The following is a 15333-nucleotide window of genomic DNA, read 5'->3' on the forward strand; positions in this document are numbered from 1 at the left end:
GCAAATTGATGCTTGGTGTGTAACAATATCCCTGAAGGGGACTTCTTTTTAGACTTTGGTCTCTCCGGACATACACCTGCCTGATGTGGGCAGCGAATATCTGGGCCACCTACCGGGCCCCGAAAACAGCCGGCCCTGCTCCCTCATGCATTACCGATATAGAAGCAGTATAACAAGTGGCTTGGCACAATCGATGCAGCATCCTACTCATTTTGTCTCCCCATTGATATATGCAGCTCTGGGCTGCCTACCATGCCTGTTTGGCATTCTCCAGCAGTAATTGTTGGTACTGCTGCTGAGCCGGGTGCAAATGGCGTCGCGCACCTCTGCTGTCTGCCTGGTGACAGTGCACCTCTAGCATCAGTATCCTGCCTCCAAGGCTACAAGGTTCTAAGGGCCAGATGTAGGAGGCCATTTACCAACCGGTAACGGCCGATTTCGGCCGTTACCGACCGGTAAATGGGTATTTGGGATGTAGGGCATCATTTTACAGATTCGGTAAATTTACCGAATCGGTAAATTTTCCGATTCTGTAAAATACCGAATCAGTATTTTTACCGATTCGGTAAATCCCAGATGTAGGTGGGACTCTTCTGAGTTCCAAAGGCCTTACAGATTCGGTATTTTACCACCCAATCCAATTGGGTGGTAAAATACCGAATCCAGGTGTGCATGCACATGTGTGCATGCACACCTAGCCATGTGACAGACAGACATGCCCTTAGGGCATGTCTGTGTGCCACATGGCACACATGTCCGTCTTTGGGGTGCTAGAGGGTGTCAAAGTGACACCCCCTGCACCCTTGCTGGAATCGGTATTTACCGAATCGGTAAATACCGATTCGGTAATGCCCATTGATTCCTATGGGCTTCAATGCCGATAGGAATCAATGGGCATTACCGAATCGGTATTTACAGAATCGGTAAATACAGAATCTTAACAATTCGGTATTTAGGGAAGATTCTTGAGAGCCATGTAACATCTTGTCTCTCTTCTTACATCGAGGAGAACAACACCTTGGCCTCCCACCAGGCTGGCTTTCGACCGGGCCACTCCACTGAGGGCGTGGTCCTAGCGGTCCTTGACGAACTGAAGGGCAAGGCCGACGGCAACCTTCCTCAGGCCTTAGTCCTTTTGGATCTGTCCGCTGCGTTTGACACGGTCGATCATGTTATTCTTCTTGACCGTGTCAGCGCAGCGGGCATCCAGGGCGTTGCCCTCTCTTGGATCGCGTCCTTTCTGCAGGGACGATCACAGGCAGTCCACCTCTCCACCTTCTCTGCTCCTCCCCTCCCGGTCACGTGTGGGGTACCCCAAGGCTCTTCTCTCTCCCCCCTTCTTTTCAACCTCTATATCCGCCCCCTCATTTCTTCGCTTCTTGAGCTGGGGGTCTCAGTGTATAACTACGCTGACGACCTCCAGCTCGTCTTCGATCTTTCTTCCCCAACTCACTCTCTTCCCAAGCTCAGGTCGACTCTTGTCTTTATTTCCCAGTGGATGAGCTTCAATCATTTGAAGCTCAACCCTGACAAGACAGAGCTTGTCCTCACTGGTGGCCCCTCCAATCCCTGGTCCTCAGTCCATTGGCCCCTTTCCTTCGGCCCTCCACCTTCCCCGGTTCCCTCTGTTCGGACCTTGGGCATCAAGGTCAGCAATGATCTCTCGATGCACGCGCACAATAGCTCTGTCGTATCCTCTTGCTTTCTCTCCCTCTGCCTTATCCGTAAGATTTCCCGGTTTTTTTCTGTTGATGCCCTTAAAGTTATCATTACTGCCCTCATTACATCTCGCCTGGATTATGGTAATGGCCTGTATGTAGGCATCCCTGCCTACGAGACCCGTCGTCTCCAGGCCATCCAGAACCAGGCGGCCCGTCTTGTCCTTCGTCTTCCGAAGTTCTCCCACATCACTCCCGCCCTTAAAACCCTTCACTGGCTCCCCGTCCAGTTCAGGTCCCAGTTCAAACTTGCCTGCCTGGCCTTTCGGGCGCAGGCCCGGTCCGCTCCTCTTTTCATCAACTCTCTGATCTCACCTCATGCCCCTCCCCGCTCCCTCCGTTCTTCCTCCCTTTCTCTCCTTCACGTTCCCCGCTTCCGTAAGTCCCGCACAGGGGGCACCCGCTTCTCTGTGCGCGCTCCCCAGATCTGGAACTCTCTTCCCCTCTCTATCCGTTCCATTCCCATCTTTTCTCACTTTCGGAAAGCCCTCAAAACTTTCTTCTTCCTTCAGGCTTTCCCGAACTAATTCTCTCCCGCACCTGTTAGGCAGATACTGATGTGTTCCTCAGCGCCAGGAAGCCGCTTGGCCACAGAGCGCTTTATAAGTTTCTTTTTCATTTCATTTCATTTCATTTGTGTTACCTACATCCCCCCCCTCTATTTTACCACATCTTAAATACCGAATAGGTAAAATTCGGTATTTAAGAAGTGGTAAAATAGAATTACCTACATCTGGCCCTAAGTTCTGTGTCTGCGCTTCCTGGTGCAATAACTAATGTTTATCCCTCGGACGGTCAGCTTAAGAGCCACCCACAATATTGTCGCGGAAGCCTCTGTGTCTGTATTGGGAGTCAAGTATTCTTCACATGGGCGAGTAAGAATTGTTTTGTATGTAGATTTCCGCAGATGCCACAACGAGAGGCCCCAGCAAAAGGCAGGTCTCCTGGGCCCCGTGAAATCTGAGGGCCCCCGAGGAGTGGTCAGATAAACCCCTGGCCACTATGTTAACACTGGATGCCCTATGGATGAAGATCCTGGGGACCAGAAAGCAATCCAGCCTAGATAGGGAGCCATGGACAGCAGAATAGCATGGTTGCCCTGGGCTGGTTGAAGGAAATGTCCTCTAGGCAACCATGAAACCCAACGCAGACACCTGGCAGATTAGCTTGGACCTGCCCATCTCCACCATGCCACCCTTGGTGTGACACCTATCTAACTGAGGATTCATCACATCATTCCAGTCCCCTAAGATCACCAAGAGGCGGCCAGGCAGTTCCCCCAACAATCATATCAACAGTTCAACAAAGGTCTGTCCCAACAGAGGGGGGCCATACACACTGCTGAGCATGAGAGGTTCCCCCATAAGGTGCCTGTAACTATTGTGTACCTACCATTACCGTCTATCCAAATTTTGGTGGGTTGAAAGGCAGCACTACACTGAATCAAAATACATGTACTCCTTGGTCCCTTTGTGTATCCGGAGTAGAATGTCTGAGCGTACCCATATCTGGCTAGGCCGGAAACCTTAGTGCTCAGTAGGTTTGTTACCGGGAAGAGTATGTATGCCCCATCATCTTGGCTTGTTTCAAGACCGCTCACCATTTAATCTTTTCAAGAACTCCCAACACATTCCACAAAACTACACAAAGGTGTCCCATGGACCTGTGCATATGGACTGAGGGAGGATATTGGGTCTGTGCATTTCAACTGGAAAACTTGAGCAACATTTCCCACCCTACCCCCACCCCCATACTTCAACAAACTAGAAGTACATGTCGTGGAGGAAGACAGCACAGAACCCGAACAGGGGGTGCCAAGTGACTACTCCCAATGGATCTCCATTCCCGAACTAATAAATCACATTAGAGATAATTAGATTTGTAGCGCCAAGGGTCGCAGTCGTATGCGTTATGTCCCTCACTACAAGCATGCAGGACTCACCAACCTCACAAATGTTACCAGCGAAATAGTATAGTTCCAAAATTCGCAGGAGAGATTTAGGTCCCACAGGGTGACAGGTCCAGACTAGGATGCTTCATCACTGTGTATGCTCGGCAAGGAGTATTGGGATCGGTTTTGCCATTTCCGTTTGGACTTTGCGGGGTGATTCCTTCTACCACTCTGGGACAAGTCTGAGTCAATACGGGGCAGTGTATACGGCCTCTGTGTCACCGACTCATCCACCCAATTGAAGACCTCCTCCGGGGAATCAGAGAACAGAGTCTGTGAGTTGAAAACGACTCTCAAGCGTGTCAGGTACAGCAGCACGTACTGAATCTTTAGTTCCCAGAGGCATTACATAGCCAACATGAAGGACTGATGCTGCTTTTGAACCATTTTCATAGAGTCAGGAAATATCATGATGTAGTATGATTGGTAGAAGATCTTCTCTTGAGCATGTTTAAGGATTACATCACTCTCCATATAGTTTAGGATCTTGGCAATCACTGGTTGAGGCCTCGCCCCGGGAGGGGGTTTCTTCACCAGTTCCGTGTGAGTTTTCCCCACCACAAAGCACGATGAGAGGGACTCTGCAGGTATAACTGATCAGAGCCATTGTGTCAAGAACTTGTCCATGGATGGACCCTTGCACCCTTCCGGGAAGCCGACAAACTGTAGATTTTTTTGGCGAGCGTGGCCTTTGGCAACTGCCCCTAGCGCTTTCATCACAACCGTCAAGGTATTAACTTTTTTCTGCAAGGCCACGACTGAGTCTTCAACACTAGACACTCTAGCCTCTGCTTTCATGATTCTTTCCACTGGTTTCCTAAGATCCTGTCAGAGAAAAGTGACATCAGAGCCCCACTGCTCAAATCTTAGCATCAAGCATGTCGCAGGATTGTGTGAAGGCAGCCAACAGTGCCGGATTATCTGTGATGTCCACAATTTGCTCACTCGTCCCCAGAGTTGCAGTCCAGATCTGGGCATATTTATCCAGGGTACTTTGTTTGGCAGTAGTAGGGGCTAATTTTATCCTACATCATGCTGGAAGCAATTCCTGTGGCACCCGACCCGCCAGGCCCCTATAGGAGAATGCAAGGGGTGGCACGAGCAGTCATTGGCAGGTGACCTTGTTCTGCAATCTGCCTCAAAAGGGGAAAGGAAAGAATCTGCAGTGTGGAAGCAGTGTAAGAGGTACAATCCCAGGCCTCAGTCAGCACCCATCTGCAAGCCACACCATGACCTATCCTGACTTCCTCTGCAACAGAGGCATCCACTCTCAGCAAGGGCTCCTAGCGGAGTCCCATGCTGAGTGTTGCTGAGAATAGGCCTCATGCCAGTGCTGCGATATGATGAGCTGATAGAATGGGTCCCTCTCAGGGTAGACAACGTTATTTCATCTGGTTATTCAGGCTGTTGGTGTCCCGCTAGGCCCCTCACTATACCACAATTGATGCCCCCCTTCAATTCAGGGAGACACCACATGGGAGCCAGAATTGGCCCCTCATCGCTGATGCAGGGAGCTGCGTTAGGCCACAGTAATTAAATGAAAGCTCTGCAGAGTATCACTTCTGCACCCCGAGTTAGGCCCACAGCATATCCATGCGCAGGCTTGATCCCACAGGCTAGGTCTTCGATCTCGGGGCAGTCTCCCAACATCAACCAGTGCACCACACCTAACAGTCTCTCCTCAACTTTCGGCTACCCACAGTTCTGGCACTTATTTGTGTGCACGCGGTGGGGCAAGCTCCACTGATCCTCATGCAGACCCCACAGTGCTGCCTACCCAGGGCGCCACACACCGGGTAGAAGCTCAGGGAGGGTCTAACAATGTCCAGGCTGAGGGAATGCACGGTCCCGCCAGCACCAGACCCCAGGGTTGCTTGCCACTACAGTTCAACACTCTCCCTGGCGTGGGTTTGATGTGCAGGGGGGCACCCCCACCATGGCCCCAAGCGCTGTGGCACCAGTGCCCAAGCACCGGGCCAAGCCCGCAGCCCCAGCAGTCTGCCAATCCAGTCACCAGCCAGGCAGGATAGACAGGTTGGCCACCCATCATGGGCACCGTACCCTACATGAGCACAGCATCTCGCCTCCGCTGTACCTCAGTCGGGCCAACAGCAACCAGGCCGACACCTTGACCATGCCCCCCCCCCACTGGTCATGGCCTCACCAATGCAGGCGAATCCTGTGCTCAGTGGCACAGAGCCCACGACCTAGGGACCAGACACAAGAGGCGCCCAAAAATGATTTCTCTGCAGCAGGCCACCCATCGCCTAACCCCATCTTGCACCACAGGCCTCTTCATCTCCACTACGGTGTCACCGCCCTCAGCACCATGTGGCCTCCCAGCAGGGTCTTTGGCTGATTTCGTTCACAGCAGGGGATAACAGCAGGTCTAGTCGCCCCAGGTGCTACCCACGTTGGTGACAGTCGCCATTAAGGCTGGGGGTAGTGTTGCGATGTAGTGTTGGCAGGATTATGGCAGATTATGGTTTGGATGCTGGGAGCTCATTTACAATGCAGCCACCATGTTCGTACGTCCATCAGGCCATGCCCTCCCCCACAGTCAGAAAGGTTTAAGCAACAGCCTGTCTGCCATAGGCTCATCGGTCAATGCACAGAGGTATGTCCGCCCTCTTTAGAGTTTACTTTTCTACATAAACTTTCCTGTTTGGAACAGAGAGGAAAGGGATGGTGGACCTGAACAAGAAACAATAGAAATCACCGTCAATGCTCTGGAAGACAACTCCAAGTGCATCAGGGACATTGAATTCCAAAACCTAATCTAATGTAGTGTAGTGTAGTGGAGTGGTGTGGCTCACTGGTTAGAGGCGGCAGACTCGGAAGCAGAGAACGGCCCAGGACCAGGCTTCAATTCCCGACGCGGCAGGGTCGAGGACCAGGGTCAGCGGACTCGATAATTCTCGCCTCGGTGCCTACTCAAACGAGGGATCACACTCGGCAACTCTGGGCATTAAGCTTGCCTCATCTCTACAACGGCCCCCCACAGACGCCGGGGATGCCTGGTTTCACCTCGGAGATACCCAGAAGGGACCATCTCACCGGGAAAGCCAGGACGGGTTCCCCAGCGGTCTACAGCGCCAGGACGCTTACGGGCATCAGTGCGCTTTACAAGTCCCACACATTTGCATTTACATGTAAGAAACATCTATCTAACCCCTATTGAGGGTACTCCTAGTGTTTAGGTGGGAACGGCAGGAACAGTTAAGTGAGCATGCTATATTTTAGTAAGAGCACCAAACATATCCTCAGTAGGGAACAGACGTATCCCACTGCCCCCCGTCATAATACTTAAAAATTAGATTAGACGTGTAAAATATCCAAGTGATGACAGTCCTTTATATACTTTTTATGCACTGGAGGGCTGGATTCAACAGCAATTCGTTAAACTTGAATTTGAGACTTGGGTAATCACTTTTGGTAACTACTTTAATGTCAAGTGCAGAGACACAAAGCTGGAGTGCATCCCCGAAAATAATTTGGCAGTCTTTTAAAAAAACATCCAGGAAGAGCGGCAGATGTCTGAAGCACAGAAGATGAATGTACTGCAGTCCACACGAAGGACTGAATTTGAAAACCCAGGATAGTGGTACTCTGATAATGAGAAAGGCAGACGAGAAATAGTTAGGGACACCTGGGAAAAATAACAAGAAATCTCACAAGAGTTTGACACAAAAGAAAGAAAGAAATATGAACAAAAAACAAATCCGCCAGACAAGAACACACCGAAGGCACTCCAACGGAACCAGGAATATTCTGGGTTGTTCCTTTGATACAACAAATAGAAGTAATTCCCAAAGGACCAAGGAAAAAAAGAAACCATCTCGAATAGGAAACAAATCCTATATGTAGACAGGAGGTGGCCATCTTGATTTGGGCCCAAACACCTAGAAAACCGGTTCCAAAATGGCTCAGAGGAAGTCATCGTACTGGACGTGGTGCTGGGTATCCACAAACCGTCAAAATACTCAGACAAATATTCCAGCCCCCACAACCCTCCGGTACATCACGTTTAAGAGCAGGGAAGTGCGTTAAAGCATTCAAAACAATTGGAAGACATGCCATAACCTCCGCTGCACCCTCAAGAGTGGGGCAATATACTGTGAACCAAAGTGGAGCCAGCAGGGCGGGGCATTGCTTTTATCATGTACAGGTTTAATCTTCTTTTTTTCTAAAACGGTAAACTATGCAGACAAGAATTAGGTGTCTATTCAATCCTGCAGCATGCCCAGTGATTATTAGGGCAGGAAAGAAAGGGCAGAAACATTTTTGACAGATCCTATAGTAGGAATGGGGCTTCTTTAACAAAACTACTATCCCTTCCAACTTCGTTTTAACCTTCTATGAGTGGGATACAAATAAAAACAAACTTTTCACATCTAATGCCCTTTAAACCCACTAAAACAGTGTTCGGTCACATTGTAATGGGTTGGTCGGGACCGCCGACCGGGTGTCAGTCGGCAGGGTCGGCTTTAGAACTGGTAGCGCCCGGTGTGACAATCTCTTTTGGTGCCCCCACGTCCCATGACCGCTTCCTCGGATTCTCACGCTACCACCTGCAAAAGTGCCCCTCATCTCTCCTATCGGAAGATATTGCTAAGCACCGCGCCCCGCTGAGGTCACAACGCCCACTCCACAGATCACCGCCCAGTGCAGCCGCACCAGTCGCCCTGTCCTAAATCCGGCCCTGTCAGTTGGTCCCAGGACCAAGTCGGTGTCGGTGAAAGCAATTCTGCCTGGCATCAAGATCAGCTCATCAGTGTAATTGAGTGGCACAGTAAAATTTGTATTCCAATTCTATTTAAGGAGCTATACTAGTTTTCTTTGACATTTGTACAGTAACTGCTCTTATACTAGTTATGCAGTCACAATACTAAACACTGGTGTGTTCTTTGTGCAGTTTTTATGTTAGTGTCACTGTGATATTGAAGTGTAGTTCCTATATCCCTGATAGGCTCTACGCATTGGAATAATATATAATAATAATATACACTATAGATTTGACATAGGACTGAGGTCAGGATGTCTCTATCGAGTACATTAAACGTAATTACTCGTGTGTGCCAGCTAACTCAGAGGTCACTAGAAACTTTCTTGAATGAACAAGAAGGGATTAGTTACTGACAACCGCATAAACATGACAACTTTGTTTCCCTTAGACTCGGAACAATATCTTCAGAGTCGTGGAAACAATAGATAACCATTTCACTCAGTCAATCGTGCATGCTTCATTTCTACAGAGTTGCATAGAAATAGAGAGACAGGCGTTTCAATAAAAAGGGTTTATTGAACAGTCTTATTTCTTATGCAAGAGATATGAACTGCTACAATCGTAAGACAGAATGTGAAGTATAATATGTACAGCGTTAGTAGTGAGATAAAATAAAACTGTAATAGCATGTCTTGTAGCTATGACATATATTCGTTAAAATACATACGTAAATAATACCGGCTAAAATACTCATCTGGTGCTTCTAAAATAATCCCACCCCAGTGTACCTAACCTAAGTCTAGTACGAGGGAAGAAGTAGCTGCTGTCTTAGTCTGGTTTAGTTATGCCAAGGGTTGCCAAAAGTTTCTTTAGGTTCTAATCAGCTCCATACCTTAGAATTAGAGAGGTTGGTATCTCTTTCCCGGGACTCGATCTCTAACACCCCGCAAGGGGAGTCAGAAACACTGGAGCTGGATTCTCGGCAAGGAGGATGACAGCGTCTGGTCAGTGCGTCAGTTGGGGACTGGGCTTCCTTCCGAACTTGCCGTGGCGAACCGCGTTGTGCAAGTAGGCAGTCGAACCGTGGACTGAGCCGTGATTTGCCATGGCAAGTGAAGGCAAATTTATACCTTGAAGGTATTTAGGAATGCCAGTATTGACTTAAAGTCGGACATAAGAACATCATGAATGAACCCCTAAGGACTAGATATTCATGCATAATAAATGAGTTCTTGGAGAAATCAATATCCAAGCAAGGGGAAGTCCTAAAGGCTTAAGAGTCTGGTTTTCCAAGAACTCGTTGTGACGTAGATGAACAGATGTAAGTAGCCATGCCTGTATTTGGTTAGCATGAGCAATGCCTAAATAAAGGCTGGATTTCTATGCCTATATAAGGGCAATGTGAATTGTACCTATATAAGGGCATGAATCGGGAAATTCATACGGAATCTAGATCGAAACGCACCAATATGGGCTCAAAACAGATTTGGAGTTTCTCTTTCTCTGTCTGTATTCTCCGAAATACCATGGAAATGTTTCTTATTAAGGGAAATACACTAGTGCTTGTCAGAACAAGCATTGGCAAAGCCAATAGGTTTCATCTATGTGAAATCTATTGGCTTTGTCAATGTTGATTTAGACATGTTGCAAAGCAGCTTGGGTTAAAGTAATGAATACAAGTGCTATGACACGACCATCGTTGACCACATCATAGCACTTTTTTTCATTACTTTAAGCCACGTTGTTGTGGTAATTCAAGGGGCCTTGGAGCCAGGTGTATAAAATAGATTGGATTTATTGAAGCTTAGTTACAGGGTAAGTTCATTAGCAGAAGATAGGTAGATGGAATAACCCACCAGGAGCAGAGTCCTCCTGCCGCTCAGCCTTCCTGCCAGCAACTGCCACTCCACACACAAGCCAGGCACCAAACATTCCATGATGTCAAATAATACCATATCCCTCTTCCTTTGGGAAACAACAATACAGAAGTGAAGGAAGGAAACATAAACATCAATACATATATATATATATAGAGCATTCTGAAAGAAAAACATATACATTGCATTCTCAAATATAATGACAATGAGAATAATCCCATTCCCCTCCCTTGGGGGAAATTAAATTCAACATGGATACCACTTATTGGCATATCACTCAAAACTTTAAAATCTGGTAAACATCCAGAAATGGGGCACTCAGCTCCCACAACCTCCATATAATAGAAAACAGATGTCCCTATGATTCAGCACTGGGACACTTAGGTCCCAAAACCTCTTAACATTGAATTGGGGCACATTGCTCCCACAACCTCCACATCATAGGGCAACATCACCCTACAATCCTGTATTGGGGCACTTAGCTCCCACAATGTCCACTTAATAGGGAAACACACCTCCCTATGATCCATAACTGGGACACCTAGCTCCCAAAACCTCTCAAAATTGAACTGGGGCACACAGCTCCCACAACTTCCACATAAAAGGTGTAGTGAAACACACCTCCCTATGACCTATAACTGGGGCACTTAGCTCCCAACACCTCTCCAAATTGAACTGGGGCACACAGCTCCCACAACTTCCACGTAAAAGGGGAACACACCTCCCTATGATCCAGAATAGGGGCATTTAGCTCCCACACCTCCTTGAAAAGAGAATTGGAACACTACCCCAAAAACTAAACTGGGGCACGCAGCTACACCACCCCACAACCTTCCCGCAAAAGAGAACACACCTCTCTATGAAGCCAAAACTGAGGCACTAATAGAGACACAACACTTCCCTAATAACAAAACTCACCACCCTGCAACCACCCCCACAAAACAGTATCACATTAATAAAATGAATATGAAAGAAAGTCTCTTACTCCAGTGAGCGATCTCTCACCCGAGGTCCTCACCCGAAACTCCATGTGGCTGTTGGCATCCAAAGCAGTGAGGCGCAATGACCTCCTTTTGACTAACGTCCCACAAACCTTGTGAAGAGCAAATACAGATATTGAGTGTCCTTCACCCGAATGACGCCTCACCCGATTGCCGTAGTTCAGTGAAAGTAAACACCAACGTCGTAAATCTGCCCAGAGACACAAATTATTGGCAAAAACAAAATGGCAAATTTCATGCGAAAAGAACAGAGCGAAGTTCAAGGACGATCTTGTTGAACTTTATTGGGCGAACATAGTGATTGTCAAAATATGTAGCAGGCTGGAAACTGCTAGGAACTGCGGCATGGCAAGATGGCTGCATGCACTGGTTATGCCGCGCCGGATGGCTCCCGGCATCACCATGCACCAAACACACCCAACAGCAATAAGCCTAGCAGACGTGACAGTGAGGAGGAATTGCAGAGCAGCAGGTAAGGGCGCACAAGCTCTGTATGGGCTTGTGGCATCTTTTAAATATGTGGCCGCTGCTCCACTGCCAAGGTGCAGGCGTATCCAGATTATGCGTCTAAAACTGCAAAAATAAACAAAGTACTCACAGTCACTAAATAAGACACAGCCAGCAGTCACTGCATCATTAATCAAGTGTATGGGCTCACAAGCGGTGCCAACATTCTTACAACAAGTCACTAGTGCCACTTCTCTTGGGGTGTAACTTTACAGAGTTACTCATTGCCACAGGTTATCACCACTGGCACTTCCAAAATTACTCTTGAAACACAGATCCTGTCACCGGCTCTGCCCAAAGCACTTCCCCGTGCACAGACCCAGACTTGTTTGCTGCAAAGAAGAAAAAAAAAACACACCTCCTCTGTTGTGCCTGTCAAAGTGCTACTTTTAACATCCATTGCGGTGCTATACTTTATGGGTGTCAAATTCACGCTGCTGAATAGACAGTCAGGCGCTGACGGACTTTGCAGGTGGGTTGTTTGATGCATTGGTAGACTCTGTAAATGAAGGATTCATGCCATGAAAGTCACAGTTGGTTGCTGGTCAACTGCAGCTGTGAAGTTGAAAGTCAAATACTCTAAGCTGTTAGAAAACAGAGTGTAATTCCTCACTGGGGACTGCCAGTTTTCCCTGCACACGTCGCTGATGCCAATTCCCAAGAGCCAGTACCTACTGCCACACCATATTAGTAGCTTGTCCCACGATGGAACAGCTGGGCAAGAACAATTCCTCCAAGGCAATAGGATGGCAGCAATCTCGACAGTAGCTGCACAAAGACCGGCAGTAGAAGGTCAAACGCCCTGGGCTGCAGGCTGTCCCGATGAGAGAGGACACTGGTGGGATTGACCAAGGAGTTTCCTTTCCTTATGGTTTCAGTAATTCCAACATATTTTAGTAAGTTCCTTAGTTCCAGTAGTTCCTAAGATCCTTTAAACACAGTCTCTTTCCTCAACGCTGTAGGTTCTTTAAATCGTCGCCAAATGTGGTAATTCAAGGGTCGTTGGAGGCAGTTGTATAAAATAGATTGGATTTATTGAAGCTTAGTTACAGGGTAAATTCATTAGCAGAAGACAGGTAGATGGAATAACCCCACCAGGAGCAGCCTACCTGCTGCTCAGCCTGCCTGCCATCAACTGCCACTCCACACACAAACCAGGCACCAAACATTCCATGATGTCATCAGGCATTCTACCACTCACATTAGCTGGGCAGCAGGGAAGTCACAGCCAGGGAAAGAAAAGACACAAGTCAAATATAACAGTCGTACAACAACGCAAGAGACAAGCAACACAAGGGAGGTGATTAGGGAGGGAGGAGCAACAACAGACAGTGGAAGGAGAGTGGGAGGTGCGGGGGAGGAGGTTGGGAGCAGGAACAACAGACAGCGGGGGAAAGCAACCTGAGGGAGGAGCAAGGAGGAGGGAGGGAGCAGCAATATTGGTCAGCAGGAGGAGGTCGGGGGGAACAAGCATGAAAAGAGAGGTTCATTGGAGGGAGACAGACTGCAGAAAAATGCACTCTCAGAGAGTGCATGGCAAAAAGTAAGAAAAAACAAGGACCTACAGGTGCACATGACCAGTGGAAGAACAATGGCCTCCAACGGGAAGCTGCTTTAGGTCTGTGCTCCCTGGCAGGACCAAAACTGTACTCTTAGGAGAAAGCAGGAGGCGCTGGTCAATAAGAACACGGAAACATGAGTGATGTGTAAGCCAACCAATGGTAAGTAATGGTAAGTATTGAGAGGGCTCCATGCCCGTTTTAAGCACTTTTTATGGTACAAGAAGATTTGACCTCAGTGCATGCGCAGTCTCAGGCAAAACCTATAAATGAGCATATATTGCCATCAAATTGTGACACTACGTATAGTTTTCAATAGTTGTACTATGTCAGGTACTCAGAATTATAATACAGCTTTAAAAGTAAATGTCTAATCATAATAAAGATTAACTTAATGAAGGTAAACTGTTGCTTACAATTTTGCAACCTGACCTCTTCACTGGATAAAAATAATGCAGTATTAAATCTGACATTTTGCAAATGTGGCCCACTGCTGCCTCTTCTTTTAATGCTTAACACCCTGCGTCCAGTTGAAGGTTAGCTGTAGCCAAAGATGATGACATGGGGTGTCTTGTATGCTCCTGTTGTGTAAAAAAATTGTACAAAACCATATTCCTGAAAGTGCTTGTATGAGAGGCAACCTCCTCAAAGGTGTCCGTTTATCATTCTGCCCTTCACAGTGTTGGGAGATGGTAACAGCTTCTTTTTGAATTACTTATTTAATGGTAAACAACTCATTTGTGCCGCAAATCACAATGTACATCATAATCAGCACGCACAGCAATATTGTACCTAATCAGTCCCATTACTTCAGGTAATAGTGGGTGTTACTTTATCAACTTTGGGAACAAATGCCAGTGTAAACTGAAGATTTTGCAAAAATACTTTATCAACTTTGTGCACATTTGTGAACTAATTTCAGGGTATATTGACGATTTTGCAAAAAAAAAATACATATAGAAATAGTTTTTACTTTGGCAAGGCTCCAGTTCTCTTCCTGCCAACTGTTATAAAGCATGAACTTTTGGTCACTTTTTGACAAAAATAGGTTTAGGCTGTGACCTATCGAGTCCGCAGTCTTGACGGGACAATATCGAGGGGACAAATATCTAAAGGTATATTCCTATACCTTTTTTATACCCAACGCCACATGTAGATACCTTTGTTATTGATATCCCTTCAGGATACAGATATGTGGAAATAAGTTAAATTAAATGCGTACCTCCCTCTGTGCACTTACTTTTCAATATCTTGTCCCTCGATATTGTTGTAACAATATTTTGTCCCATTGAGATTCTGAACTCAATATCCCATACTATAGTTACAAAAATGTCTGCACAGTACCTCCAAAACGTCGATGTTTGCTTTTCCTCTGTTTCCTGCTGGTGTGGCGTGGGAGCTGCATCAGATGCTGTTTGCGGGATTACGCTCTCATAGTCCTATGAAATCATAGAAGCAGAGAGCATTGTAATTACTTGGAAAGGCACCTTAAGACCAATAAGCAATTATTATTGTTCTTTGGGTCAGGGGCCTAATTTTGCTAAGATGATGAACAGTTGAAAGAATGAGTCTCTCTAGAATCAATGTTCCCAAATTTCCCCAAAAACGACTTCTAGAGGGTTGTATACTGAGGTTGTGCACGGGCATTTGCATGGGGAAAGAAATGTGTTGATTTACTTACCATTATATAAGTGTGTGGTCACAGTGGAAAATTCAAGATTATTACACAAGCGCGTAACCAACCCATAGTTAATTTATGATTTAATGTCCTTTTCAGGTGCTGTAATCCTCTACACTTACTAATGGGTATTCTGTTTCTCTCTTGAGGCAGGAAATTCCCAATTTTATAAAGCAAAGCATACTCTTCTGACCTTTTTTTTGTATTACCTATGCATAATATTTTCTTAAAAATCACTGACATAATCCAGCCAGTTCAAAAAGGATTGGACTAGCATAAAATGCTAAAGAAATTGTCATAGGTATTTTTTTAGCCA

The 15333-nt window shown here is 46.9% G+C and overlaps 1 protein-coding gene across 3 annotated transcripts in view; it reads right to left on the minus strand.

Annotated features, from left to right (window-relative positions):
* Positions 1-15333, minus strand: part of SLC28A2 (solute carrier family 28 member 2) — a 675497-nt gene that overhangs the window by 410601 nt on the left and 249563 nt on the right. For all 3 annotated transcript variants that reach the window (XR_013609837.1, XM_078684949.1, XM_078684951.1), the window contains one exon: positions 14684-14778. Coding sequence is in view for 2 of the 3 variants with exons in the window: in XM_078684949.1 (XP_078541075.1) it covers positions 14684-14778 (95 nt within the window). In the remaining variant the exon portion in view is untranslated. The remainder of the gene's footprint in view (positions 1-14683; positions 14779-15333) is intronic.

The sequence above is a fragment of the Lissotriton helveticus genome, chromosome 3_2, assembly GCF_964261635.1.
Source record: "Lissotriton helveticus chromosome 3_2, aLisHel1.1, whole genome shotgun sequence".
Taxonomy (NCBI): Eukaryota; Metazoa; Chordata; class Amphibia; order Caudata; family Salamandridae; genus Lissotriton; species Lissotriton helveticus.